The sequence below is a fragment of the Erinaceus europaeus genome, chromosome 10 (assembly GCF_950295315.1).
Source record: "Erinaceus europaeus chromosome 10, mEriEur2.1, whole genome shotgun sequence".
NCBI classification, from domain to species: domain Eukaryota; kingdom Metazoa; phylum Chordata; class Mammalia; order Eulipotyphla; family Erinaceidae; genus Erinaceus; species Erinaceus europaeus.
The window spans coordinates 13924117-13951044 of NC_080171.1; the positions used below are offsets into that span (position 1 = coordinate 13924117).

The following is a 26928-nucleotide window of genomic DNA, read 5'->3' on the forward strand; positions in this document are numbered from 1 at the left end:
GAAATAGAAATTGAAAGACAACAATGAGATACCACTTCACTCCTGTGAGAATGTCATACATCAGAAAAGGTAATAGCAGCGAATGCTGGAGAGGGTGTGGGGTCACAGGAACCCTCCTGCACTGCTGGTGGGAATGTCAATTGGTCCAACCTCTGTGGAGAACAGTCTGGAGAACTCTCAGAAGGCTAGAAATGGACCTACCCTATGACCCTGCAATTCCTCTCCTGGGGATATATCCTAAGGAACCCAACACATCCATCCAAAAAGATCTGTGTACACATATGTTCTTGGCAGCACAATTTGTAATAGCCAAAACCTGGAAGCAACCCAGGTGTCCAACAACAGATGAGTGGCTGAGCAAGTTGTGGTCTATATACACAATGGAATACTACTCAGCTGTAAAAAATGGTGACTTCACCGTTTTCAGCCGATCTTGGATGGACCTTGAAAAAATCATGTTGAGTGAAATAAGTCAGAAACAGAAGGATGAATATGGGATGATCCCACTCTCAGGCAGAAGTTGAAAAACAAGATCAAAAAAAAAAAAAACACAAGTAGAACCTGAAATGGGATTGGCTCATTGCACCAAAGTAAAAGACTCTGGGGTGGGTGGATGGGGAGAATACAGGTCCATGAAGGATGATAAATGACATAGTGGGGGTTGTATTGTTAAATTGGAAACTGGGGAATGTTATGCATGTACAAACTATTGTATTTACTGTTGAATGTAAAACATTAATTCCCCAATAAAGAAATAAATTTAAAAAAAAAAGTAAAAGTCTGGGGTGGGTGGGTGGGGAGAATACAGGTCCAAGAAGGATGACAGAGGACCTAGTGGGGGTTGTATTGGTATATGGGAAACTGGGGCATATTATGCATGTACAAACTATTGTATTTACTGTTGAATGTAAAACATTAATTCCCCATAAAGAAATTTAAAAAAAATAGAAATTGAGAGGGAAGGTGGAGATAGTGAGGGAGAGACACACTTGCAGTCTGCTCATAAAGCTTCCCCCCTGCAGCTGAGATGGGGCTTGAACCTGGGTTCTTGCCCATAGTAAGGTGTGAGCTCAGCCAGTGATCCACCCACCCAGCTCTGCTGTAATATTATTCTGAGTAGTTTCCTTGACTCACCTCCTCCTTGTCGTAAATGGTCTGCTCTCCACACAGTAGTTGTGTGGTTAATAGGTTGGATCTGTTCAAGATGATCCCGGGGCTATTTCAATCAAATGATAACTCCCCCAAAGAGGCAACAAGTTCCCTCTCTGAACCCAACTCTTAACGCGTCAGGCCGTTTGTCAGTGTCTCTGGAATGTCCACCCCATATCTGCCCAGCTAGTCCCTTGCCTTCCTCAGTTCCTCTCACACATCACCCCTTTATTGGAGCCTCCCCAGACCTATTTACAACAGCAACAACCACCAGCTGTTCCCCTTCACTCCCCCTCCGAACATTCTGAGTCAGTTTTCTGCAAAAACACTCATCATCCTTTGAAGCACTACATGTTTTGTTTGTTTATTAGTTAACAGCTTTTTATTAGAATGGAGGTTTTGTAAGGTCAGGGACTCCAGTCATTTAACTGCTCTGTCTCCAAAGCATGGAACAGGGCCAAAGAGTGACTGTAGCAAGAGCTCTGGCCCGGATGATGGGACTCCTATTATTAAGTCACAGAAGCATCAGCCCCTCTGAGTGCACACAGCAGTTTCTCAGGCTGCACATCTGGGCACTTGGCCCTACAGAGTTGGGCATAATTCTGGGGACTACCGTGGGCCCAGCCTCCCAGTAGATGACACTGTGGAGTTGGAAAGGTGAGTCGGGACTGAGCGTGCAGTACAGAGGGAGGTTTTGTGTCTGAATACAAGTAACAATGGAACAAGTTACTATCTGTTCAAACTCTCTGTCCTGTAGTGCCTGACATCTCACAGTCTGGGAATGACTCTAGAATTTTCCAAGGAGAGAAGAGGCAATCAGCTGTGGCTTGTGGACTTACAATATGGCCATTAGCCTCCCAGACAAGTTCCTTTTCTGACCTGCTTATCACACCAGACACCTTGCCTGACTTCCAATCTAGTTTGTTCCAAAGTCCCTCTACTAACTGACTCCACCCATTATTAACTCCTAATTCACTTTCAACTTGAGAACCCACCTTCTTCTAGCCCCTCCACATTCTTTTAGATGAAGGGAATAAGAGACAGGGGTGGAATGAATTTAGGAAGGTTGCGGCAGAGTTTTAATCTGTATTATTTCCTTACAATGAAGAGGTGATTGTCACCACAGGCTTACAGCACACAGAATTTAGGGACTACATCTGTCCATCTTTGTGTCCTGACAGATGTGCTCATGCTGTGGTCCAGAGTGGGCTTTCAGTTAGGCTTACTGAATCAATGACTGGCTTTTAGAACCTCTGAGTGAAGATAATTCTATGTTAAGGGGTACTTCTGCATCTTTTGTAAGGTGCCTCAAGGTACTTAAGAGACTTGTAAGCTGGCACCAAGCCTCAGCAATAACCCGGAAAAAATGAGAAGGGGGAATAATAAATTTTTTAATTTTATTTATTTTGGGGGGGGGTCAGGCGGTAGCCTAGCACGTGGCGCAAAGCGCAAGGACTGGCATGAGGCACCCGGCTCCCCACCTACAGGGGAGTCACTTCACAGGCAGTGAAGCAGGTCTGCAGGAGTCTTTCTCTCCCCCTCTCTGTCTTCCCCTCCTCTCTCCATTTCTCTCTGTCCTATCCAACAATGAATGACATCAACAACAACAACAATAACCACAACAAGGCTACAACAACAAAGGCAACAAAAGGGGGAAAAATGGCCTCCAGGAGCAATGGATTCATGGTACAGGCACTGAGCCCCAGCAGTAACCCTGGAGGCAAAAATAAATAAATAAAAATAAAATAAATTTTATTTATTTAAAAAAACTTTAAATTATCTTTATTTATTTGATAGAGACAGTCAGAAATCGAGAAGAAAAGGGGTGATAGGGAGAGAGAGACAGAGAGACAATATGCAGACTTACTTCACTTGGGAAGCTTTTCCCCCTGCAGGTGTGGACTGGGGGTTTGAACCTGAGTCCTTGCTCATGGTAAGTAACATATGTGCTTAACCAAGTTTGCTACTTCCCAGCCCCAAAGGCTATTTATAAGAAAGACTGAGGAACTGAGAAACTTAAAAATATCAGGATCTGGTAATTTAAAACCAGTCTGGATGTTCAAGTAATTTTCAGTATTTTGTAAAACTTACTTCACTCCTACATCCACACAATACATTTTCATATCTAGGCAACATCAAGCATAAAATGACCTACCTTATAATCAGTAAGAGATGCTGTTGGCAAGAAGTAAGAACATTTAGGACAAGTAAACCATTCTTTGATTTTCGGTCTTTCTGACTATATAAACTAGAAGGTGTCCAATAGTTACAAAGGCCCTTCTAATTCTTTTTTTATTATTTTTTATTTTTATTATCTTTATTTATTTATTGGATAGAGACAGCAAGAAATCAAGAAGGGAGAAGGGATAGAGAAGGAAAGAGAGAGACACCTATAACACTGCTTCACCACTTGCAAAGCTTCCCCTCTGCAGGTAGAGACTGGGGGCTTGAACATGGGTCCTTGCGCATTGTAACGTGCGCACTCAACCAGCTGTGTCTCCACCTGGCCCCAGGCCCTTCTAATTCTAATACCTTAAGAATCCAAGGAAGTAGGGGTTCACTGTTCACATAATAGAGGCTTTCTCTCTCTCTCTCTCTCTCTTTTTTAAAAATATACTTACTATTTATTACTGGATAGAGACAAAGAGAAATTGAGGGGGGGTAGAGAGACATCTACAGCCTTGTTTCACCACTTGTGAACCTTTTCCCCTGCAGGTGCTTGAACCTGGGTCCTTGAGCACTGTAATGTGAGCACTTTCACCAGGTGCCTGGCCCCTAGGCTATCTCTTTGTAAAGGAACAACTCCAGATTTTCTATGCATTTCTTTGGTGCATTTAAACTGTGACTAAGCTTATCAAAATTTGGCCACTATTTTTTTATTACTAGGAAAAGCAGCTAACACTTGCCAAGTCTGGTATACTAGACACAGATAAAATGCTGTTGTTCTATTTAATCATCACAGTAACCCCACAAGTGGTTGCTAATCATACCCCATGTCGTAGATAAGCAAGTGGGTTCAAAGGCTATTTGACTTGTGTAAAGTCACAGAATTAAGAAATGTGGCAACACTGGAATTCAAGCTCTCTCATATTTGAGCTATGACTTCATCACCCTTTATTAACCCTACATCTCCCAGACTGGCTGCCTGAGTCTGGAGGGATGTGTTCACTGATCTTTCCTGCATTGAACAAACACAGTCCTCTCTGTGTTCACAAACAAGGCAACCTGTTTTGGATAAAGTGATTCCTTTGGTTTCAACTTAATTTTTGTGACATTATATAGTAATATTTTCATTAAGAAATGCTATACATGTAATTTATAAATAGAAAAATACTACATATTTATAGAAGTCATATATGATTTATAAATATATAGGTACTCTGTAATTATAGAAGTTATATATAATTTATAAATATATAGGTACTCTGTATTTCTAGAAGTTATATATATGTATTTTGCTTTCACTTGAGTAACACTGGATTTCACTGGTCACCTTGATTCATTTATAAGTGGTCAGATGAGAAGAAAAAAGTTTACATTTGCTTTGAAATTTTTTTTCCCTTTCGTTGCCCTCATTTAAAAAAATTTCTTTATTGGGGAATTAATGTTTTACATTCAACAGTAAATACAATAGTTTGTACATGCATAACATTTCCCAGATTTCCACATAACACAACCAACCCCCACTAGGTCCTCTGTCATCCTTCTTGGATCTGTTCTCTCCCCACCCACCCACCCCAGAGTCTTTTACTTTGGTGCAATATGCCAATTCCAGTTCAGGTTCTACTTGTGTTTTCTTTTCTGATCTTGTTTTTCAACTTCTGCCTGAGAGTGAGATCATCCCATATTCATCCTTCTGTTTCGACTTATTTCACTTAACATGAATTTTTCAAGGTCCATCCAAGATCGGCTGAAAACGGTGAAGTCACCATTTTTTATAGCTGAGTAGTATTCCATTGTGTATATAGACCACAACTTGCTCAGCCACTCATCTGTTGTTGGACACCTGGGTTGCTTCCCGGTTTTGGCTATTACAAATTGTGCTGCCAAGAACATATGTGTACACAGATCTTTTTGGATGGATGTGTTGGTTTCCCCAGGAGAGGAATTGCAGGGTCATAGGGTAGGTCCATTTCTAGCCTTCAGAGAGTTCTCCAGACTGTTCTCCACGGAGGTTGGACCAATTGACATTCCCACCAGCAGTGTAGGAGGGTTCCTTTGACCCCACACCCTCTCCAGCATTGGCTGCTATTACCTTTTCTGATGTATGACATTCTCACAGGAGTGAAGTGGTATCTTTATTAGCATTTCTCTGACAATCAGAGACTTGGAGCATTTTTCATGTGTTTCTTGACCTTTTGGATCTCTTCTGTAGTGAATATTCTGTCCATGTCCTCCTCCCATTTTTGGATGGGGTTATTTGTTGTCTTGTTGTTGAAAATTTCAAGTTCTTTATATATTCTGGTTATTAGCTTCTTGTCTGATATATGGCATGTAAAGATCTCCCATTCTGTGAGGGGTCTCTTGGTTTGGGTAGTAGTTTCTTTAGCTGTGCAGAAGCGTTTTAACTTTATGTAGTTAAAACTACATAGGTTTATGCTTGTCTTAGGCTTCTTTGTAATTGGATTCGTTTCATTGAAGATGTCTTTAAAATTTATGCATAAAAGAGTTCTGCCAATATTTTCCTCTAAGTATCTGATAGTTTCTGGTCTAACATCCAAGTCCTTGATCCACTTGGAATTTACTTTTGTATTTGGTGAGATGTAGTGATTCAGTTTCATTCTTCTGCATGTTTCAACCCATTTTTTCCAACACCATTTGTTGAAGAGACTCCCCTTTCCCCTTGTAATAGTCTGGGCCCCTTTGTCAAAGATTAGATGTCCATAGGTGTGGGGGCTCACTTCTGGGCTCTCAATTCTATTCCACTGGTCAGTGTGTCTATTCATGTTCCAGTACCAAGCAGTTTTGTTGACAATGGCCCTATAACACAGTTTGAGATCTGGGAGTGTGATGCCTCCTGTTCTGTTCTTTTTTCTCAAGATTGTTTTGGCAATTCTAGGTCTTTTCTGGTTCCAGATAAACATTTGGAGCATTTGTTCATTTCTCCTAAAAAATGTACTTGGGATCTTGATGGGGATAGCATTAAATTTGTAGATGGCTCTGGGTAGTATATTCATTTTGATGATGTTAATTCTTCCAACCCATGAACATGGAATATCTTTCCACTTCTTTGTGTCTTTTTCAATTTCCTTGAGTAGTGACTCATAATTTTTAGTATACAAGTCTTTCACTTCTCTGGTTAGGTTTATTCCTAGATATTTTATTGTTTTTGTTGCTATAGCAAAAGGAATTGATTTCTGGATTTCAATTTCTTCTAATTTAGTGTTTGCATAGAGGAATGCCACTGACTTTTGAATGTTAATTTTGTAGCCTGACACCTTACTGTATTTCCTGATGATTTCCAAAAGCTTCTTGCTGGATTCCTTAGGTTTTTCTATGTATACTATCATGTCATCTGCAAATAGGGAGAGTTTGACTTCTCTTCCAATCTGTATGCCTTTAATTCCTTGCTCCTGCCTGATTGCTATGGCAAGAACTTCCAACACTCTGTTGAATAGTAATGGTGATAGTGGGCAGCCCTGTCTAGTACCTGATCTGAGTGGAAATGCTTCCAGTTTTTCACCACTGAGTATGATGTTGACTGTAGGTTTGCTATATATAGACTCCATTATCTTCAGGAATTTTCCATCTATTTCCATTTTTTGTAGTGTTTTGATCATAAAGGGATGTTGTATTTTGTCAAAGGCTTTCTCTGCATCTATTGATATGACCATGTGGTTTTTGGTCTTGCTTTTGTTGATGTGGTGGATCACATTGATTGATTTGCATATGCTAAACCAACCTTGCATGCTTGGGATAAACCCCACTTGGTCATGATGAAGAATCTTTTTTTTTTTTTTTAATAATATTTTGGTGAAACTGTGTTTTTTTTTTTTAATCTTTTTTTCTTAAATATTTATTTTATTTATTTATTCCCTTTTGTTGCCCTTGTTTTATTTTTGTAGTTATTATTGTTGTTGTCGTTGTTGGATAGGACAGAGAGAAATGGAGAGAGGAGGGGAAGACAGAGAGGAGGAGAGAAAGATAGACACCTGCAGACCTGCTTCACCGCCTGTGAAGCGACTCCCCTGCAGGTGGGGAGCCGGGGTTCGAACTGGGATCCTTATGCCGGTCCTTGTGCTTTGCGCCACCTGCGCTTAACCCGCTGCGCTACAGCCCGACTCCCAAGAATCTTTTTAATATACTGCTGTATCCATGTGGCTAGAATTTTGTTCAATATTTTCGCATCTATGTTCATCAGAGATATTGGTCTGTAGTTTTCTTTTTTGGTTGTGTCCCTGTCTGCTTTTGGTATCAGAGTGATGTTGGCTTCATAGAAGCTGGAAGGGAGTATTCCAGTGTCTTCAATCTTCTGGAAGATTGTTTCTTTTTTAAAAATTTTTATTTAAGAAAGGAGACATTAACAAAACCATAGGATAAGAGGGGTACAGTTCCACACAATTCCCACCACCGGATCTCCATATCCCATCCCCTCCCCTGATAGCTTCTGTCTTTCTTTTTTTTTTAAAGGTTAGATTCTTTTAAAAAAATTTTATTTTATTATTTTTTTAGACAGATGAAGAGAGAGACACACACACAGAGAGAAACACCAGAGCACTGCTCAGCTCTGCCTTATAGTGGTGTGGGGGATTGAACCTGGGATTTAGGAGCCTCAGGCATGAGAATCTGTTTGCATAACTGTTATGCTGTCTCCCCCACCCAGTTTGTTTCTTCTGAAGTCATCCCATAGGACTCTGTTGTTGTTTTCAGTATCTCTTAATCTTTTTTTGGGAGCTCTTTCTTCTTTTTTAGTTGTCTCTAATTCGTCGTAGATCTTGCTAATTCTGTCTTCAGCCTCATTGATTCTATTCTCTCTCCCCTCTACTGTTTTCTGGAGTTCATCTATTTTGTTACCCTGTTCTGATACTGTTTTAGCTTGTTCAACTAGTTGTGTTCTTAGCTCAGCTATTTCAGCTTTTAGCTCTCTAATAACCTTGAGATAATTAGTGTTTTCTTCCATAGTCTCATTTGTTCTTCCTGTATTTCTGATTACAATTCTTTCAAACTCTTTACTCACTCCTGTGATTATTTCCTTAGATAGTGTTTGGATGTTGATTTTTTTTTAAATATATTTTTTAAAATTTTACTTATTTTATTTTTGTGAGAGATGCAGAGAGAGACACACACAGAGAGAAACACCAGAGCACTGCTCAGCTCAGGCTTATGGTGGTGTGGGGTACTGAACCTGGGACTTAGGAGCCTCAGGCATGAGAGAGTGTTTGCATAACCATTATGCTGTCTCCCTTGCCCGACCCTTTTTCTTTTTATTGTTGTTGTAGTTATTATTGATGTCTTTGTTAGGACAGAGAGAAATGGAATGAAGAGGGGAAGACAAAGAGGGGGAAAGAAAGACAGACACCTGCAGACCTGCTTCACCGCCTGTGAAACGACCCCCCTGCAGGTGGGGAGCTGGAATCCTTGCCCTGTCCTTGTGCTTTGCACCACGTGTGCTTAACCCACTGCGCTACTGCCAGACTCCCTTCTTCTTTTTTTAAGTATTTATTTATTTATTGGAAAGATAAGAGAAGAGAGAGAAAGAACCAGACATCACTCTGGCACATGTGCTGCCAGGGAACAAACTCACGACCTCATGTTTGAGAATCCAGTGCTTTATCCACTGTGCCATCTCCTGGATTACTGCTGTTAAGTTCTAATTTGGTGCTTTAGGTCTATTTAACAGTATATTTGCAACTTCTACAGTAATTTTTTTCACTTCGACTAGAACTGTGTAAGGTGAGGCAGTCAGGAATTATTTATCCACTTTACAAATGGAGAGAATCACAGAAAAGTTGGGGTGATTTGCTTTGGAATACCAGATGGGAGTGGGTCCTAGATGTCGTGTTCTTTTTACACTATGCCACCTCCACATGTACAAGGTGTACCATGTACACCTCCACATACACAAGTCCTTCTTGGCAAGTAGAACCAGGGCTTGTGCCCTGGCAGGCTAGGACTACAGGATGCTCTGTATAACCAGCACCCTAGGCTGGAGGGTGAGTACACAGCACTACCCCCCCACACACACACTTATACTGTGCAGTGTGATAAAAAAAAAAAGTACAAGTAGCCAACAGCTGTGGTCTAAGCAGATAAAACTTTAGGCGGGAAGTCAAGTAACAAGTGAACTTGTGTATGTGCATGTATGCTTTTAACTATTGCTGTTAATGCTGTCTTTTTTTTTTTTTTTCTAAAAAAATAAAAATAAACAAGGCTGACCGCGGAAGTCAGACCAAATAGCAGGAAGGCATTGAAGCAAGATGGATTTGGGGCAGGGCCAGTCCCCTCTGACACCTCATCAGACACCTCAGCAAGAAAAGAAAGTTCCAGGTAATGAAGGAGACCTTATGAAGTAGTGGATATCATGAAGAAATAGGCCTATATTTCTTTCTTTTTTTCTTTCAATACTATTTATTCCCTTTTCTTGCCTTTGTTTTTTATTGTTGTAGTTATTATTGTTGTTGGATAGGACAGAGAGAAATGGAGAGAGGAGGGGAAGAAAGAGGGGGGAAGAGAAAGATAGACACCTACAGACCTGCTTCACTGCCTGTCAAGCGACTCCCCTGCAGATGGGGAGCGGTGGGGGGGGGGAGGGGCTTAAACTGGATCGGGATCCTTACACTGGTTCTTGAGTTTTGTGCCACCTGCATTTAACTCGCTGAGCTATGTCCCAACTTTCCTCGGCCTATATTCCTTATTCTCTTTTAGATAGAGCTGGGGGGGCGAATAAAGGAACAACTGACTGCATTTATATAATCTTAGATGAAACAAATTGGGCCTGCAAACCTCCCTGAGGTGTCTTCTAGTGCTAAGACAGCAATAAAGCAGAGAACTATAGGGAATACTCAATGATCGATGCTATGCTGAAATAATAATACCCAGTTTTGGATGGCTGTGGCACAGCAAGCACAGTCATATGCTCTTTGGAAATCTGCATTTGGTATAATTGTTGGAAAGAGATCTGGCAATCCATAGCAGGAGTTTACTGCTGCTTCCTCCTGGGATTCACCAACATTAGCCTGTGGAGCTGTCCTAAGGCAGCATTTCTCAAGATGTTTTGCAGGACCCTAGGTATTAAGATAATATTGCAAAGCTTATTTGTGCCACCTATCCCTTTGGCAACCTGATGGACCTATAGATCGCCTTCTTAGAATAAATGTTTTAACTCTATAAAATTAAATAATTGGGAATAAAGAGGAATCAGTTATTCTAAGGTACAGTAATCCAAATGAGCATTGTGTATAATAACATATGCTTTTATTTACAGATGAATTTAATAGCAAGATCCAGCAGTAGGTCTAGTAACCATGGCAGCAAACTGAATATATTATCTCAAAAAAAATGACATCTTAAGGCAGCTGTAACAACTGTAGGGTGACTCGAAGAAAATCTGTAATTCCTTGTGACAAACTACTACGGTTCTTACCTGCAAATATCTTAGAAGGAAATGATCATTTTAACTAGATGTTGGTAAAAGTAAAAGGATGCTTTTTCCTGATCCAACTTCACCATTAAGAACCTCTATACCGGCTGGGAATGTAACTTAGCAGTATTTACAGTGCACGTATGAAGTCCTGGGTTTGATTCCCAACACTTAAAACCAAACCAAGCTTCCGTCCTAAGATCAAAACGTACTGGGGTCCCAGGAGGCAATGCTCTAGTTCTTCTTCTTCTTCTTCTTCTAGCGTTTGCCCTTCTTCCGTAGCCAGTCAGCAGCGTCAGGTTGAGCCTGATGTCAAGTTTCGAGACCTCCTTTGAATCTGGAGAGGTGGCAGTCATTGACTATGTGGGTCATAGTCTGTCTGGAGCCGCAGGGGCAGTTCTCTAGTATGGAGTGGGGAGAGAGGTTCCCATTACAAATTTATAATTCCTCCATTGACTCTACTGGATGTACACAGAACGTCCAATAACTCTTTTCAAACTTGTGGTGGCAACAGCACTTTAAACAGTGATGTCTTTCATATTTTAAAAAGACATACAGAAACATCATCCTATAAAAAAAAATCCAAAAGAAAAAGTGAAGTTGCCTCTATGAATATGCTTATTGGAGCTTGATTTACAAAGGCAAAAAACAATTCAACTGGCAACAGCTTCCATGCTGAACGCAAGTGAAGTGACTGTCCAGTGAGAATCACCTGCTTGTTTAAGAATTATGCAGTCATGAAAGTCGGGCAGTAGCACAGCGGGTTAAGCACAGGCGGCACAAAGTTCAAGGACCAGCATAGGATCCCGGTTTGAGCCCCCGGCTCCCCACCTGCAGGGGAGTCGCTTCACAGGTGGTGAAGCAGGTCTACAGGTGTCTGTCTTTCTTTCCCCCCCTCTGTCTTCCCCTCCTCTCTTAATTTCTCTCTGTCCTATCCAACAACAACGACATCAATAACAATAATAACTACAACAATAAAACAACAGGGGCAACAAAAGGGAATAAGTAAATAAATATTTTAAAGAATTATGCAGTCATTAGAGTTGTAATTATATCATAGAAAATATTTTGATAAATGTTGGATTAATAAAATTGTAGCATGTTGGCATTACTTTGTAACAGTAAAGTATAATTCAGTGGCTATGAGGGCAGTTGAACATGATTGATTTTTTTTTTTTTTACAATTTGTCCAGTATTTAAAAATAATTTTGGAAAAATTAGTAGTCTGATAGCACACTTATCTACAAATACTGACATTTTTGTTTAAAAACATTTACTGAAATGTCAGCTCTGAAGCATTCTTTGCAAGTATAAGGATCAATGAAGGGCTGGGAACACAGGATAATACTTATACAAAAGACACTCATGCCTAAGGCTCTGAGGTCCCACACTGAATCCCCAGCACCACCAAATCAGAGTTGATCAGTGCTTTTTTCTGGTGTCTTTCTATGTATCTTTCTCTCTTTTCCTTAAACAAATGAAAATAAATAATAAATGTACATATATTTAAAAGGATAAATAAAATATAGACCTTCCCTTCAAAAGACTAGGGGGAAAAACAGATGTCAGCAAAAGAATTCTGCTACTTTGATATAGGACTCTCGCTGATCAACACCACAAGTCCTCACCAGCTCCTATAGCCTTTGCTTTACTCTTACAGAAGTCATTGGACGTTGGAGTTTGCGAAACAGAGAACAACTCAGAAAAAGAAAAGCAGAAGCGCAAGAAAAGCAAACTTCACAGTGGCAATATGGGTATGGTATCATTGTATCATTGTGAGGGCAAGGGGGCTGCGCGGCAAGTAGGGCCGAACGCTTTTACTCCCTGCACACTTTGTCTTGCCAATGATTCCATAAATGGTTGTTATCCCCAGCTCACCCTCTCCAAGGAAGAGAGATACAAGTGCCTTAAGGGTTAGGGTTTTTTTTTTTTAACTTTTAAAAATTATTTTTATTTATTTATTGGATAGAGACAGCCAGTAATTGAGAGGGATAGGATATATATGGAGAGAGAGAGAGAGAGAGAGAGATTGTGTGTGGTGGCTGGAAGGTGGCACGTGGATAAAGTTGGACACTCAAGCATGAATGAGGTCCCAAGTTCAGTCCCCGGCAGCACATGTGCCAGAGTAATGTCTGGTTCTTTCTCTCTCTCTCCTCCTATCACTCTCATTAATAAATAAATGCAATCCTTTTTTCATTTATTAATATTCATTTATGTTTCCTTTTTGTTGCCCTTGTTTTTCTTTTTTAAAAAAATTTATTTCTTTATTGGGGAATTAATGTTTTACATTCAACAGTAGCCCTTGTTTTTCATTGTTGTTGTAGTTATTATTGTTGTTGTTGATGTGGTCGTTGTTGGATAGGACAAAGAGAAATGGAGAGAGGAGTGGAAGGGGGGGGGAAACACCGGCAAATCTGCTTCAGGGCCTGTGAAGCTACGCCCCTGCAGGTGGGGAGCCAGGGACTCAAACCAGGATCCTTAGGCCAGTCCTTGCACTTTGCACCACCTGCGCTTAACCTGCTGCGCTACTGCCTGACTCCCTAAATAAAATTCTTATTAAGAGGGGGTCGGGCGGTGTCGCAGTGGGTTAAGCGCACATGGGCAAAGCGCAAGGACTGGCGTAAGGATCCCGGTTCGAGCCCCCGGCTCCCCACCTTCAGGGGAGTCGCTTAACAGGCAGTGAAGCAAGTCTGCAGGTGTCTCCCCTCTCTGTCTTCCCCTCCTCTCTCCATTTCTCTCTGTCCTATCCAACAACGAACAACATCAACAATAGTAATAATAATGACCACAATGAGGCTACAACAACGGCAACAAAAGTGGGGGGGGGGGGGAAATGGCCTCTAGGAGCGGTGGATTCATGGTGCAGGCATCGAGCCCAGCAATAACCCTGGAGGGAAAAAAAGTCTTATTAAGAGAGAGAGAGAGAAAGACCTGCAGCCCTCATTCACCACTTGTAAAGCTTTCCCCCTGCAGGTGGGGACAGGGACTTGAACCTGGCTTCTTGCTCAATGTAACAATGTGCACTCAACCAGGTGCACCACCACCCGGCCCTCCAGGGTTAGTTCTTGTATGTAAAGTCGCACAATTTATCAAGTGTAGGAATATAATCTGATCTCTGGTCTCTTACAATTATAAAGCACCAAGCAATAAAATTATGTTGCAGGAAGGTCTGGTGTTCAAACACCATCTTGTTGAGAGTGGCAAGTGTCATTGAGGAAACCTCTGGGTTGGCTCACAGAGCTTTCTATTAGTAAATTTCTTATGAAATGAGGGTTAATCTAAGGTGAGTAACTCTCCAGAGAGTAAAGCAAAACATTGTAAGAGTGAGAAGAATTTGAGAATTTCTAAATCTCAAAACCAAGGTTTCTCAACTACAGGGCCTGTTTACATTTGAGAAAGGACAATCTTTTGTTTGGAAGGTTGTTCTTTGCATTGTAAATGCTTAGTAGCCTCTCAGGCTTCCAGAAATGCGGAGTCCGCCCTGTGGTATCCAGACAGTGCAAAATGTTTGCGTGGTGAGCGAGAACCCCTAGTCTAAGCAGCCCTATGAAAGGGCATGGGGGGAGTCAGGCGGTGGCGCAGTGGGTTAAGCGCACGTGGTACAAAGCACAAGGACCAGCATAAGGATCCCAGTTCGAACCCCCGGCTCCCCACCTGCAGGGGAGTCGCTTCACAGACGATGAAGCAGGTCTGCAGGTGTCTATCTTTCTCTCCCCTTCTCTGTCTTCCCCTCCTCTCTCCCTTTCTCTCTGTCCTATCCAACAACAATGACGTCAATAACCATAACAATATTAAACAACAAGGACAACAAAAGGGAAAATAAATAAATATTAAAAAATTAAAAAGAAAGGGCATGGGGCTGGGCAGTGGTACGCCCGGTTAAGCACACATATTATCAAGAGCAAGGACCAGGGTTCAAGTCTGCCCCGCCACCCCCGCAGGGGGTCCTCCTCACAAGTGGTGAAGCAGGTCTACAGGTGTCTCTTTCTCTCCTCTCTCAATTTCTTTTTTTCCTAAAGTGGGGTGGTGGTGGGGGAACACTTATACCCATATGGGCTGGATATTGAGGTTCTGCTATAACGTGTTTCTGCAACACCAGTTAGCTCCCGTATGATTGATAAATAGCAGGACAGTGTCTGTATAAATCGGTCAGAAGGAGGCAAAAACAGAGGCAATAGAATTAAGCCATTCAGCAGGAAAGGAAAACAGTCCTTCAGCCTGGCTGCTGTGTAGCTGGGATCCTTTTCCGCCTACACCCAGGGTTTGTTCTGCAGAGGACAGCTCTGCAGGCAGCAGGTTGAGCTACTTCCTCCTTTGCCTAACTGAATGGCAGCCCTGCTGGTGCAGAGCACTATTCTTATATGCATGAGCTCAGTGTCTGCAAGCCTTCTTTTATGCTGTTTGTTGCTGTGCGCATCTGACTAACCCCAGTCAGCTCCCAGCCATATTAAACTGCCTGTCTGAGTATCCAAGTTATCTTCGCCTAACCAATTTTTTTTTTTTGGTTAGTGTTTTCTTTCTTTATTTCCTTTCTTTCTTTCTTTCTTTCTTCCTTTCTTCCTTTCTTCCTTTCTTTCTCTCTTTCTTTTACCAGAGCAGCTCTGGTTTATGGTAGTGCGGGGGATTCAACCTGGGACTTTGGAGCCTCAGGCATGAGAGTCTCTTTGCATAACCATTATGCTATCTACCCCCACCCTGGTTAGTGTTTAAAAGTTGCCTGAACTCTTATCTCTTGCCCCCACCCTCTCCATGAGCTGTTATTTTTAGCGGATGATTTTGCAGAAGGTGAGGTCTTTCAGGAATGCATATTATCATGTTACTGCAGAAACTTCTGTCCTGTGGCAGGTGACTCTATTGAACATTGTCCAATTAACTCTCCTAATACCATACTACTCAAACAACCTTCTAATCATTGCTTGTCTTCCCAAGTACTTGCTACAGAGAAAGCTACACAGTGGTCAGCCTGAATATTCCTTGCTGTGACTTTGAATTTCAAATATTGTTCATTTAGAATCCATCATTAGATTTATATGTCAGTCTGAGCAGGCTGATGCACTCTACTTCTGATAAATGGAGTTAGTGTCAATGGATTGATAGAATCCAATGGCTGAACTTGCTGAGCTAGGGCCGGAGGGTGGAGTGGTAGGTAAGGCTGAGAAAGTCACTTAAGTATTTGACATCATGGTGAGCCTCTTAGTCACTGTCTGGCACATCCCTTTACTGCTGAGGGCCATTCTCACTGCGCAGTGACACCCTAGTAATTTCACTAAGAAGCAGCTGACTGTACTGGTTAAAGCTAAAATGACTAGATTAGAAGCCTGGCTCCCTTACTTCCTAACCACTTAACCTTAAATAAGTTACTTAATTTCCCCCATACTTCAGTGTTTTCATCTGCAAAATGGAGAAGATTTACTGTCTAGGATAAAAGAAATGTTTCCTGAAGAATTAATTAAACATATTTTAAATATACAATAGAAGAATGCTATCTTTTAAAAAAAATCTAACAGTGAGGACTTCGTGATTTATCTTGCTATCTTGGCTACTTGCAGTCACACACACACACACACACACAATCCAGGTGACAGTGTGTCTGACTTATAACTTTATTATTTACCAGAGTACTACTCAGCTTTGGTTCATAGTGGTTCTGGGAATTGAACTTGTGACCTTTGATGGCTCAGGCATGAAAGCTGTTTGTTTGCATAACAACTCTGCTATCTCTGCAGCCCTTAGATTTTTTTTTTTTTTTAGATTTCTTTCTTTTTTTTTTTTTTTATTTGAGAGGACAGAAATTGAGAGGGAAGGGGAGGATAGAGAAGAAGAGAGAAAGAGAGACACCTGCAGACTAGTGAAGATTGTGAAGATTCCCACCCTCCTTCCCCGGGCAAGTGGGGATCAGAGGCTCAAACCCAGGTCCGTGCAGATGGTAATATGTGTACTTGGGTCTACAATGGCCTTTTTTTTTTTTTTTACAATGGCCTTTTAAATCATAACTTCAAACTGGTTTTGCTGAGACAATCTTAAAAGAATTTATTTATGGAATTTTAAACATATTAGAAAATAAAACAGGATATATATATATGTATATATATATATTCCCTTTTGTTGCCTTTGTTTTATTGTTGTAGTTATTGATGTCGTTGTTGTTGGATAGGACAGAGAGAAATGGAGAGAGGAGGGGAAGACAGGGAGAGAGAAAGATAGACACCTTCAGACCTGAATCGACTCCCCTGTAGGTGGATTTAAAAGGCCATTATGATTAAAAAGGCCATTGTAAAAAAAAAAAAGGCCATTGTAGACCCGGTTAAGTACACATATTACCATCTGCACGGACCTGGGTTTGAGCCCCTGATCCCCACTTGCCCAGGGAGGAACAATCTTCACTAGTATGCAGGTGTCTCTCTTTTGATCAACAAAAAGAAATTCCTTTTGTTGCCCTTGTTTTATTGTTGTTGTTATTGATGTCTTTGTTGTTGGATAGGACAGAGAGAAGTTGCCCTTGTTGTTTTATTGTTGTTGTTATTGATATCATTGTTGTTGGATAGGACAGAGAGAAATGGAGAGAGGAGGGGAAGACAGAGAAGGGGAGAGAAAGAGAGACACCTGCAGCCCTGCTTCACCACTCTCAAAGCTCTCCCCCTGCAGGTGGGGATCGGGGGCTCAAACCTGGGTCCTTGTGCATTGTAACATGTGCGCTCAACCAGGTGCGCCCCTGAGCGGTTCACCTTTCATTTTCTAGGCCTTTAATGTAGGTATTATTGCAGAATAGGCATAGCGTGATCACTCTTGCTTTTCCACTAGGCTGCTTAGCCTCAAAAAGTGGTTTTTTTTGCAGATATTGAACCACTTTAGAGTACATCTCATTTGATGTGTACTACAGCTACTTAGCATTTTTGATACAGTGCCCTGTATTAGATAATAAACAAGTCATATCCATCATCCAGCAGCAGGCTGCAGAGACAGGAGACAGGCATGAGTGTGAATCCAGAAATATGACTGTATGAGTTTATCCAATGCACAGTGATATGAACTCACAAAGTAAACCCAAGAATACTGGTGCATAAACCAGCGTCTCATGTATAAAACACTCTATTCAATTATAATATCAACTATGTTTTCCATAATCAGACTGCAAGTATATGATCTCAAATCCCTACCCACTTCCCACCCTTGAGCTCACAGAGAAGCTTCCTGATGAGCAAGACTTTGGAGACAAAGTCTCTAAGGAACATTTGCTCTCCTGACAATTGAGTACATCTAGCACTGCTCTTTCATTTCATAAACCAGGAGATTGAGGCCCAGAGAGATTGATTTGCTCAAGGTCATGTGGTAAAACAGTGGAGACCAAGTATTTATTTGAATTCCGTAGCTTCATGGCTGACACTAATTCTGATCTCTTTATAGAGAACAGAAGAAACAAAAGTGGCAGAGAACAGGAAAAAGAAATGAAAAAGGTAGAAAGAAACAAAATACAGAACTGAAGGTGAAGCCATGGTCACAAGTAAAAAAGAAAATGATAAACAAAGCCCTGGAACCCACAGAGAAAGAAGCTGAGCTGCCGGGGAATGTTCCCAAAGCTATCCTTTCCGAAGCTTCCCCTCTCAAAGTTATGTCTGAGAAACATTTTTCTGAGTTAGACCAAGAAAGCATTACACATCAGGAAAATACTTCCGAGTACAAAGAAACAGGGTCACAAAACGAACCATCTGAACCGTGTCAAGACATGGCCGAACCTGAAGACCTCTCTCCCAAAAGGTGCCAAGAAGCACCTGCACTTCAAGACCATCCTTCTGAACTGTGTCAAGACATGGCCGAGCCTGAAGACCTCTCTCCCAAAAGGTGCCAAGAAGCACCTGCACTTCAAGACCATCCTTCTGAACCGTGTCAAGACATGGCTGAGCCTGAAGACCTCTCTCCCAAAAGGTGCCAAGAAGCACCTGCACTTCAAGACCATCCTTCTGAACCGTGTCAAGACATGGCCGAGCCTGAAGATCTCTCTCCCAAAAGGTCCCAAGAAGCACCTGTATTTCAAGACCATCCTTCTGAACTGTGTCAAGACATGACTGAGCCTGAAGACCTCTCTCCCAAAAGGTGCCAAGAAGTAGCAATTCCCAAAGCTTTTGCTCCTAAAAGATCTGGAGACATAGCTGACCTGGAAGTATGCTCTCCTGAAGCATCCCCCAAACCTGATGTGCCTGAAGATTGCACTCTTGTAACATACCAAAACAGAGCTGGACCTGAGGAATATAACTCAGAAGCAGATCAAGGAGTAGCTGAGACCAAAAGCTTCTTTTCGAACACGCAGCCAGAAATAGCTACACCGAAAGACCTTTTGACAAAAACATACCGAGAAGCAGTTAAACCTGAGTACTTCTTTCATGAAACATGTAGAGAAATTACTATGCCAAAATCCCCTTCTCATGTGACAATCCAAGAAACAGCAGTTCCTGAAGAATATGTCCCTTCAATATACCAGAAAACACCTCCTGAAGGTTGTGCATCTGAAATGTACCAAGAAACACAGGGGCCTAGAAACTTCTCACCTGAAATATATGAAGAAACAGTGGGTGGGAACTGTTCATCTGAAATATGCCAAGACACATCTGGGCCTAGAGACAATTCACCTGAAATACACCAAGAAACATCTGGATCTGAATCCTGTTCACCTGAAACATACCAAGAATTTCCTGGACCTGAAGACCTTTCTACTAAAACATACAAAAATAATGATGTGCCTAATGAATGTTTTTCAGAACCACACCAAGAAACAGGTAGGCTCCAAGGCCAAGATCACTTTTGTTTAAAATTTAATTATGAGTGTACGTGCACATGCGCGAGAGAACCAGAGCATTACTTTGGCACGGGTAATGTGGGTGACCAAACTTGGGAACCTATGCTTGAGAGTCTCCCAGCTGCTTACATTGGCTAGAGAGTTGTTCCTCTCTCTTCCTCTCTCTCTTCCTCTCTCTCTTCCTCTCTCTCTCTTTCTTCTTTCCTTTCCCTCTTTCTTTATTCTTTATTTTTTTTCCTTTCCACCAGGGTTATAGTTGGGGATTAGTGCCTACACAAGGAATCCATAACTCCCACTGGTCATTTTTTCCTCTTTTTTTTTTTTTTAATTTTATTTATTTTATTTTTGAGAGAGATGCAGAGAGAGAGAGAGACACACACAGAGAAACACCAGAGCACTGCTCAGCTCTGGCATATTGTGGTGCGGGGGACTGAACCTGGGACTTAGGAGCCTCAGGCATTAAGAGTCTGTTTGCATAACCATTATGCTGTCTCCCCCACCCCCTTTTTTTCTTTTTATTTGATAGGATAAAGAGAAATTGAGAGGGGAGAGAGAGTAGAGGGAGAGAGAGAGGCACCTACAGCACTGCTTTATTGCTCATGAAATTTCCTCCCCGCTGGTGGGGACTTGGGAGTTGAGTCTATGATTATTATTATTATTATTATCATTATCATTTTATTATCACCTCCAGGGTTATTGCTGGGGCTTGGTGCCTGCACTATGAATCCACTGCTTCTTTTTTTTAAAATTTTTTTCTTTATTGGGGAATTAATGTTTTACATTCAACAGTAAATACAATAGTTTGTACATGCATAATATTCCCCAGTTTCCCATTTAACAATACAACCCCCACTATGTCATTTATCATCCTTCATGGACCTGTATTCTCCCCACCCACCCACCCACCCCAGAGTCTTTTACTTGGGGGCAATATGCCAATTCCATTTCAGGTTCTACTTGTGTTTTCTTTTCTGATCTTGTTTTTCAACTTCAGCCTGAGAGTGAGATCATCCCATATTCATCCTTCTGTTTCTGACTTATTTCACTCAACATGATTTTTTCAAGGTCCATCCAAGATCGGCTGAAAACGGTGAAGTCACAATTTTTTACAGCTGAGTAGTATTCCATTGTGTATCTAGACCACAACTTGCTCAGCCACTTATCTGTTGTTGGACACCTGGGTTGCTTCCAGGTTTTGGCTATTACAAATTGTGCTGCCAAGAACATATGTGTACACAGATCTTTTTGGATGGATGTGTTGGGTTCCTTAGGATATATCCCCAGGAGAGGAATTGCAGGGTCATAGGGTAAGTCCATTTCTAGCCTTCTGAGAGTTCTCCAGACTGTTCTCCACAGAGGTTGGACCAATTGACATTCCCACCAGCAGTGTAGGAGGGTTCCTTTGACCCCACACCCTCTCCAGCATTTGCTGCTGTTACCTTTTCTGATGTATGACATTCTCACAGGAGTGAAGTGATATCTCATTGTTGTCTTGAGTTGCATTTCTCTGACAATCAGAGACTTGGAGTATTTTTTCATGTGTTTCTCAGCCTTTTGGATCTCTTCTGTGGTGAATATTCTGTCCATGTCCTCCCCCCATTTTTGGATGGGGTTATTGTCTTGTTGTTGAGTCTGGCAAGCTCTTTATATATATTGGTTATTAAACTCTTATCTGATGTATGGCATGTAAAGATCTTCTCCCATTCTGTGAGGGGGTCTCTTGGTTTGGGTAGTGGTTTCTTTTGCTGTGAAGAAGTTTTTTAATTTGATGTAGTCCCATAGGTTTATACTTGCCTTAGTCTTCTTTGTAATTGGATTCGTTTCATTGAAAATGTCTTTAAAATTTATGCAAAATCCACTGCTTCTGGAGGTCATTTTTTCTGTTTTGTTGCCCTTGTTATTATTATTGTTATTGCTGTCATTGTTGTTGGATAGGACAGAGAGAAATCGAAAGGGAGGGAAGACAGAGAGGAGGAGAGAAAGACAGATAAGATATCTGCAGACCTGCTTCACTGCTTGTGAAGCGACCCCCCCCTTGCAAATGGGGAGCCCAGGGCTTGAACTGGGATTCTTGCATGGGTCCTTGCGCTTTGGGCCATGTGCACTTAACCTGCTGCGCTACCTCCTGGCCCCTTATTATTATTTTTAACAGAGCACTGCTTCATTCTTGTTTATGGTGGTGCTGGGGCTTGAACCTGAGATCCTAGAGCCTCAGGCATGAAAGTCTTTTGCATAACCATTATGCTATGGCCTCAAGGCCAGGATGATGATGATTTTGATAAAGACAGGAATTTAGAGGGGAGGGGGGAAAGGGAAAGGAGAGAAATGCAGCACTGCTTCACTGTGAAGCTTTGCCTCCCTACAGATGGGAAGCAGGGCCTTGAACCCAGGTCCTTGCACAGTGGGTGCACCACTGCCTGGCCTCCAGTGCCTGGGTCTGAATGAATACCAGGAAGATACTAAGAGCGCCTTTATTTTGCCTTGAGGTGGGAGCCATTTACTGGGCACACTGCACACGGCCACTCAGTGGGGTTCGTTTATAACTGCAGAGCAAATACAGGCACATCTTTCTCAGACTGGTGACTTACAACTTTCTGTAACACCTGTAAGCTGTCTCCAGTTACGGCTAGTTTCAGATGAAAAAAATATTTCTTAACTTTTACTTATTATTAGATAGAGACAGCCAGAAATTGAGAGGAGAGGGGGAAATAGGAATAAAGGTAGAGAGACACCTGCAGCCCTGCTTCACCACTCACAAAGCTTTCCCCCTGCAGGTGGGGAACTGGAGGCTCAAACCTCATTGTAACATGTGCAATCAACTAGGTATGCCACCACCCAGCCCCTGAAAAAGTTATTTTTTCATCCAACCTGCATCTGTCTTGGTACATTTCCACAAAATAAAAAATGTAAACGTGGGGGGCTGGGTGGTGGTGCACCTGGCTGAGAGCACATGTTACAGTGTGCAAGGACCTGGGTTCAAGCCCCCATCCCCACCTGCAGGAAGAAAGCAGTGCTTCAGGTGTGTCTGTCTCTCTTCATCTCTATCTCCCTCTTCCCTCTCAATCTCTGGCTGTGTCTATCCAATAAATAAATAAATAAATGAATAAATGTAATGAAAAAATTAAAAAAAATAAACATGTACAACAGGTATTTGCACAAAGGTTTTTTGGGAAAACCTTTTTATGAATATTGTTATTATCTTTTATTTATTGGATAGAGACAGTCAGAAATCAAGAGGTGAGGGGGTGATAAAGAGGGAGAGAGACGGACACCTGAGCCTTGCTTCACCACTTGCAAAACTTTCTCCTGCAGGGACCTGGGGCTCAAACCCCAGTGCTTGCACATTGTAAAGCGTGTGCTCAGCCAGGTGCACCACCACCACTAGGCCCCTGGCAAACCTTTTTTAGTGAAGAGAAACCCATTATAGAATGATTTACATGAGGACTGGGGAGATAACATAATGGTTATGCAAAGAGACTTTCATGCCTGGGGAAGCAAAGGTCCCAGCTTCAATCCCTAGCACCAACATAGACCAGAGATGAGCGGTCCTCTGGGGAAAACAGAAACAGAGAGAAGGACAGACATGCAAAAGATTTTGAATGTTGAGTAAGTCTTCACTAACAAGCAAGCTTCATGAGCGAGGGGTTTTTATAAGGAATTAAAATCTGACAAACTAAAGGCAAGTCTATCTATGGTAGCAAAATCCTGAGAGAGATACAAAGGTGTAAATTAGAGTCCTGTCTCCAGGGAGTTCATTCTTGGAGGATTTATCAGATTTACTAGAATCATTTTTAAAAGGATTTTATTTATTTATTAATGAGAACGATAGGAAGAGAGAGAGAAAGAACCAGACATGACTCTGGTACATGTGCTGTTGGGGATTGAACTCGGGACCTCATGCTTGAGAATCCAATGCTTTATCCACTGCACCACTTCCCGGATGACCCAGAATCACTTTCTTTCTTTATTGAATAGAGACAGCCAGAAATCGAGAGAGAAGGGGGTGGGGTGGGATAGAGAGGAAGAGAGACAGAGAAAACACCCACAGCACTGCTTCATCACTCGCAAAGCTTGCCCTCTGCATGTGGGGATCAGGGACTCAAACCTGGGTCCTTGTGCATTGTAATATATGCACTCAACCAGGTGCACCACTACCTGGCCCCTTCCAGAATCATTTCCCTTCATTCCTTCTTTGTTTTTTCTTTTTTAATTTCTTTTTTCTTAAGTATTTTATTTCTTTATTTTTGAGAGAGATGCAGAGAGAGAAAGATACAGTGAGAAACACCAGAGCCCTGCTCAGCTCTGGCTTATGGTGGTGCGGGGGGTTGAACCTGGGACTGCGGAGCCCCAGGCACAAGAGTCTCTTTGCATAATCATTCTGCTATCTACCCCTGCCCCCAGAATCATTTTCTATGTCAATATTTGGTCTTGAAAATCTTTCTCCCAACCATAGCATTTTTTAAATTTTATTTATAAAAAGGAAACACTGACAAAACCATATGATAAGAGGGGTACAACTCAGCCATAGCATTTTGAAGACAATATGACCTTTCTTCAGTTTGACATACTTCAACGACATACTATAGAACTTGAATTTTCTTTGGGCAATATAGTAGACAATATAAGAAACGGGCTGAAACTACCAGAACCCAGCTACCACAAGAGAAATCTTTTGGGGCCAGGTGGTGGCGCACCTGGTTAAGCGCATGTATTCCAATGTGCAAGGACCCAGGTTCGAGCCCCCAGTCCCCACCTGCAGGGGGAAAGCTTTATGAGTGGTGAAGCAGGGCTGCAGGTGTCTCTCTCTGTCTCTCTATCATCCCCTTCTCTCTTGATTTCTGGCTGTCTCTATCCAATAAATAAATATAATAAAAAAAATTTTTTTTAAGAGAAATCCTCCCCCCCCATTTCTTTTGGTTGTATTTGGGCAAATTTTTACTAAAGAAATCCTTGTGATAGTTTATCTGCTATTTCTCCTAAAAGATAACTACAATAAAAACATGGAGTTAGTTGGGTTTTAAGAAGTACAGCTTTTTTAAGGAAACACTTCCTAAAAGTTCCAGTAAAATGAAGCAGACATATGAGGCTCTATTTGTACTGAGAGGAGGCCCTGCTGGAGAAGCAGCTATGATCACACAGAGCCTTGGATTTTCACACTGAACACCACAAGGTTTATATGGGCGATTAGCTAATACTTACTTTGGTTTTGCTATACCATACAACTGGAATTAGCTACTTTTTTTTTTTTTTACTGATTATAAGCTTTTCATATAAGGGCCAGGCTGTGGCACACCTAGTTAAGCACACACACTATAGTGTGCAAAGACCTGGGTTCAAGCCCCTGGTCCCCACCCACAAGGGAAGCTTTAGGAGTGGTGAACCTATATCTACCCAATGTCTAGTAGGGCTGCAGGTGTCTCTATCTATCTATCTCCCGCTATCTCTCAATTTCTCTCCTTCTCTATCCAATAATAAATAATTAAAATTTCATGTAACATAACAAATCAGATTAATAAGTAACAGACTATAGAGTGAAAGATCTCTAGAATACCATCTCCTATCTCCAATCCTCAATTTGAAAGTTGTTTTTAACAAATGAGATAATATACTACATTGTCTTCTGAAACCTGATTTCTTTTTTGTTTGTTTGTTTTTTAAAAGTATCTTTAGCGCTTCCTTCACCAGCACATACACTAAAACTGGAATGATACAGAGACGATTAGCATGGCCCCTGCACAAGGATGACATGCAAATTCGTGAAGTGTTCCATTTTTTTTTAAAAGTATCTTTATTGAATAGAGACCTTCAGTAATTGAGAGGATGGAGAGAGAAAGACACCTGCATCTCTGCTTCACCACTTGTGAAACTTTCCCCCTGCAGGTGGTGAGCTAGGGACTCCAACTGGGATTCTTGAGTGTCCCTGTGCTTCATCCTATGTGTGCTTAAGCCGGTGCACGACAGGCCTTCCCTGCCCGGTCTCCCCCCTTCCTCCTATCTCTCTCTCGTTCTCTCTCTCTTCCTCTCTCAATTCCTTTCTTTCCTATCAAATAAAAGGTAGTAAAAAAAAAAGGTTTTAGGGAGTCGGGCAGTAGCGCAGCGGGTTACGCAAATGGCACAAAGCACAAGCACCAGCATCCAGCATAAGGATCCCGGTTCAAGCGTCTAACTCCCAGGGGAGTCGCTTCACAGGTGGTGAAGCAGGTCTGCAGGTGTCTGTCTTTCTCTCCTCCTCTCTGTCTTCCCCATCTCTCTCCATTTCTCTCTGTCCTATCCAACAACAACGACATCAGTAACAACAATAGTAACTACAACAATAAAACAAGGGCAACAAAAGGGAATAAATATTTTAAAAAGATTTTTAAAAGGGGAGGCAATTGGAAAAAAATACAAGCTCATACAATCCAAAAGCTATTTTATTTTACTTGTGTTATCACTGGGGTTTCATTTTTCCAGGTAGACTTCTTTAGATAGAAAAACAGAGACAGAGAAATAGAGAGACAACAGCACTGAAGCTTCCTTTAGTGCAGTGGAGGTCCTGGCTCAAATCTACATGGTGCCCATGACAAAACAAACACATTTTCCAAGTGAACTATCTTACCATCCCTGTAATCTGAAGGCTATAAGAACATTTTACTGTGGGCTGGTGAAGCTCCCTTGAATAGTGCACTTATTTGTCATGTGCGTGGCCCAGATTCAAACACGGCTCCCACTATATTGCAGGAAGCTTTTATGCTGTGGTCTTTCACTTTCTAGGTGACGGTAGACAGCATAATGGTCATGCAAAGAAACTCTCATGCCTGAGGCTCCAAATTCCCAGGTTTAATCCCTCACACTACCATAAACCAGAGCTGAGAGATGCTCTGGTTGAAAGAAAGAAAGAAAGAAAGAAAGAAAGAAAGAAAGAAAGAAAGAAAGAAAGAAAGAAAGAAAGAAGGAAGGAAAGAAAGAAAAGAAAGAGAGAGAGAGAGAGAAAGAAAGAAAGAAAGAAAGAAAGAAAGAAAGAAAGAAAGAAAGAAAAGAAAAGAAAAGATGGCTTCTGGGAGCAGGGGATTCATTAGGCAGGCACCAAGCCCCAGCAATAATCCTGGTGGCAAAAAGAAAAAATGTTTCTATATTTTACTATTGAAATCTTCCATTCATGTGAAATAATTTTTTGTGCAAGGTATGAGTAAGTTTTCTTCCCCTCCAAATGAATATTGATAGTCTCAATACCACTTATTCAACTTATTTCATATTTTATTTGACTTTGCAGAGATAAAAGAGAAATCCAAAACAGAAGAATCAGAGATTCCAGCAGTTCCAAGCGTCACTCAAGAGATTCAACTGGAAAATGATGTCTATAATTATGTTTTGTTTTAACAATGCTCAGTCAACATAATCGTCCAACAAAATACACATCTTAATGTCA

The 26928-nt window shown here is 41.5% G+C and overlaps 1 protein-coding gene and 1 non-coding gene across 3 annotated transcripts; both read left to right on the forward strand.

Annotated features, from left to right (window-relative positions):
• Positions 1–1691: 1691 nt before the first annotated feature.
• HEMGN (hemogen) lies at positions 1692–26928 on the forward strand. 2 transcript variants are annotated; one of them, XM_060199141.1, is made up of 5 exons: positions 1693–1806; positions 9520–9636; positions 12390–12483; positions 18134–19500; positions 26773–26928. In XM_060199141.1, exons 2-5 carry the CDS (start codon positions 9567–9569, stop codon positions 26877–26879), a joined length of 1638 nt encoding a protein of 545 aa, XP_060055124.1. In that variant the 5' UTR covers positions 1693–1806; positions 9520–9566; the 3' UTR covers positions 26880–26928. The 2 variants fall into 2 exon arrangements, with proteins under 2 accessions (XP_060055125.1, XP_060055124.1); XM_060199142.1 differs by lacking the exon at positions 9520–9636 and having other exon boundaries at positions 1692–1806.
• LOC132541023 (U6 spliceosomal RNA) lies at positions 25190–25296 on the forward strand. Its single transcript, XR_009552218.1, has one exon. It is a non-coding gene; the product is annotated as a U6 spliceosomal RNA (small nuclear RNA).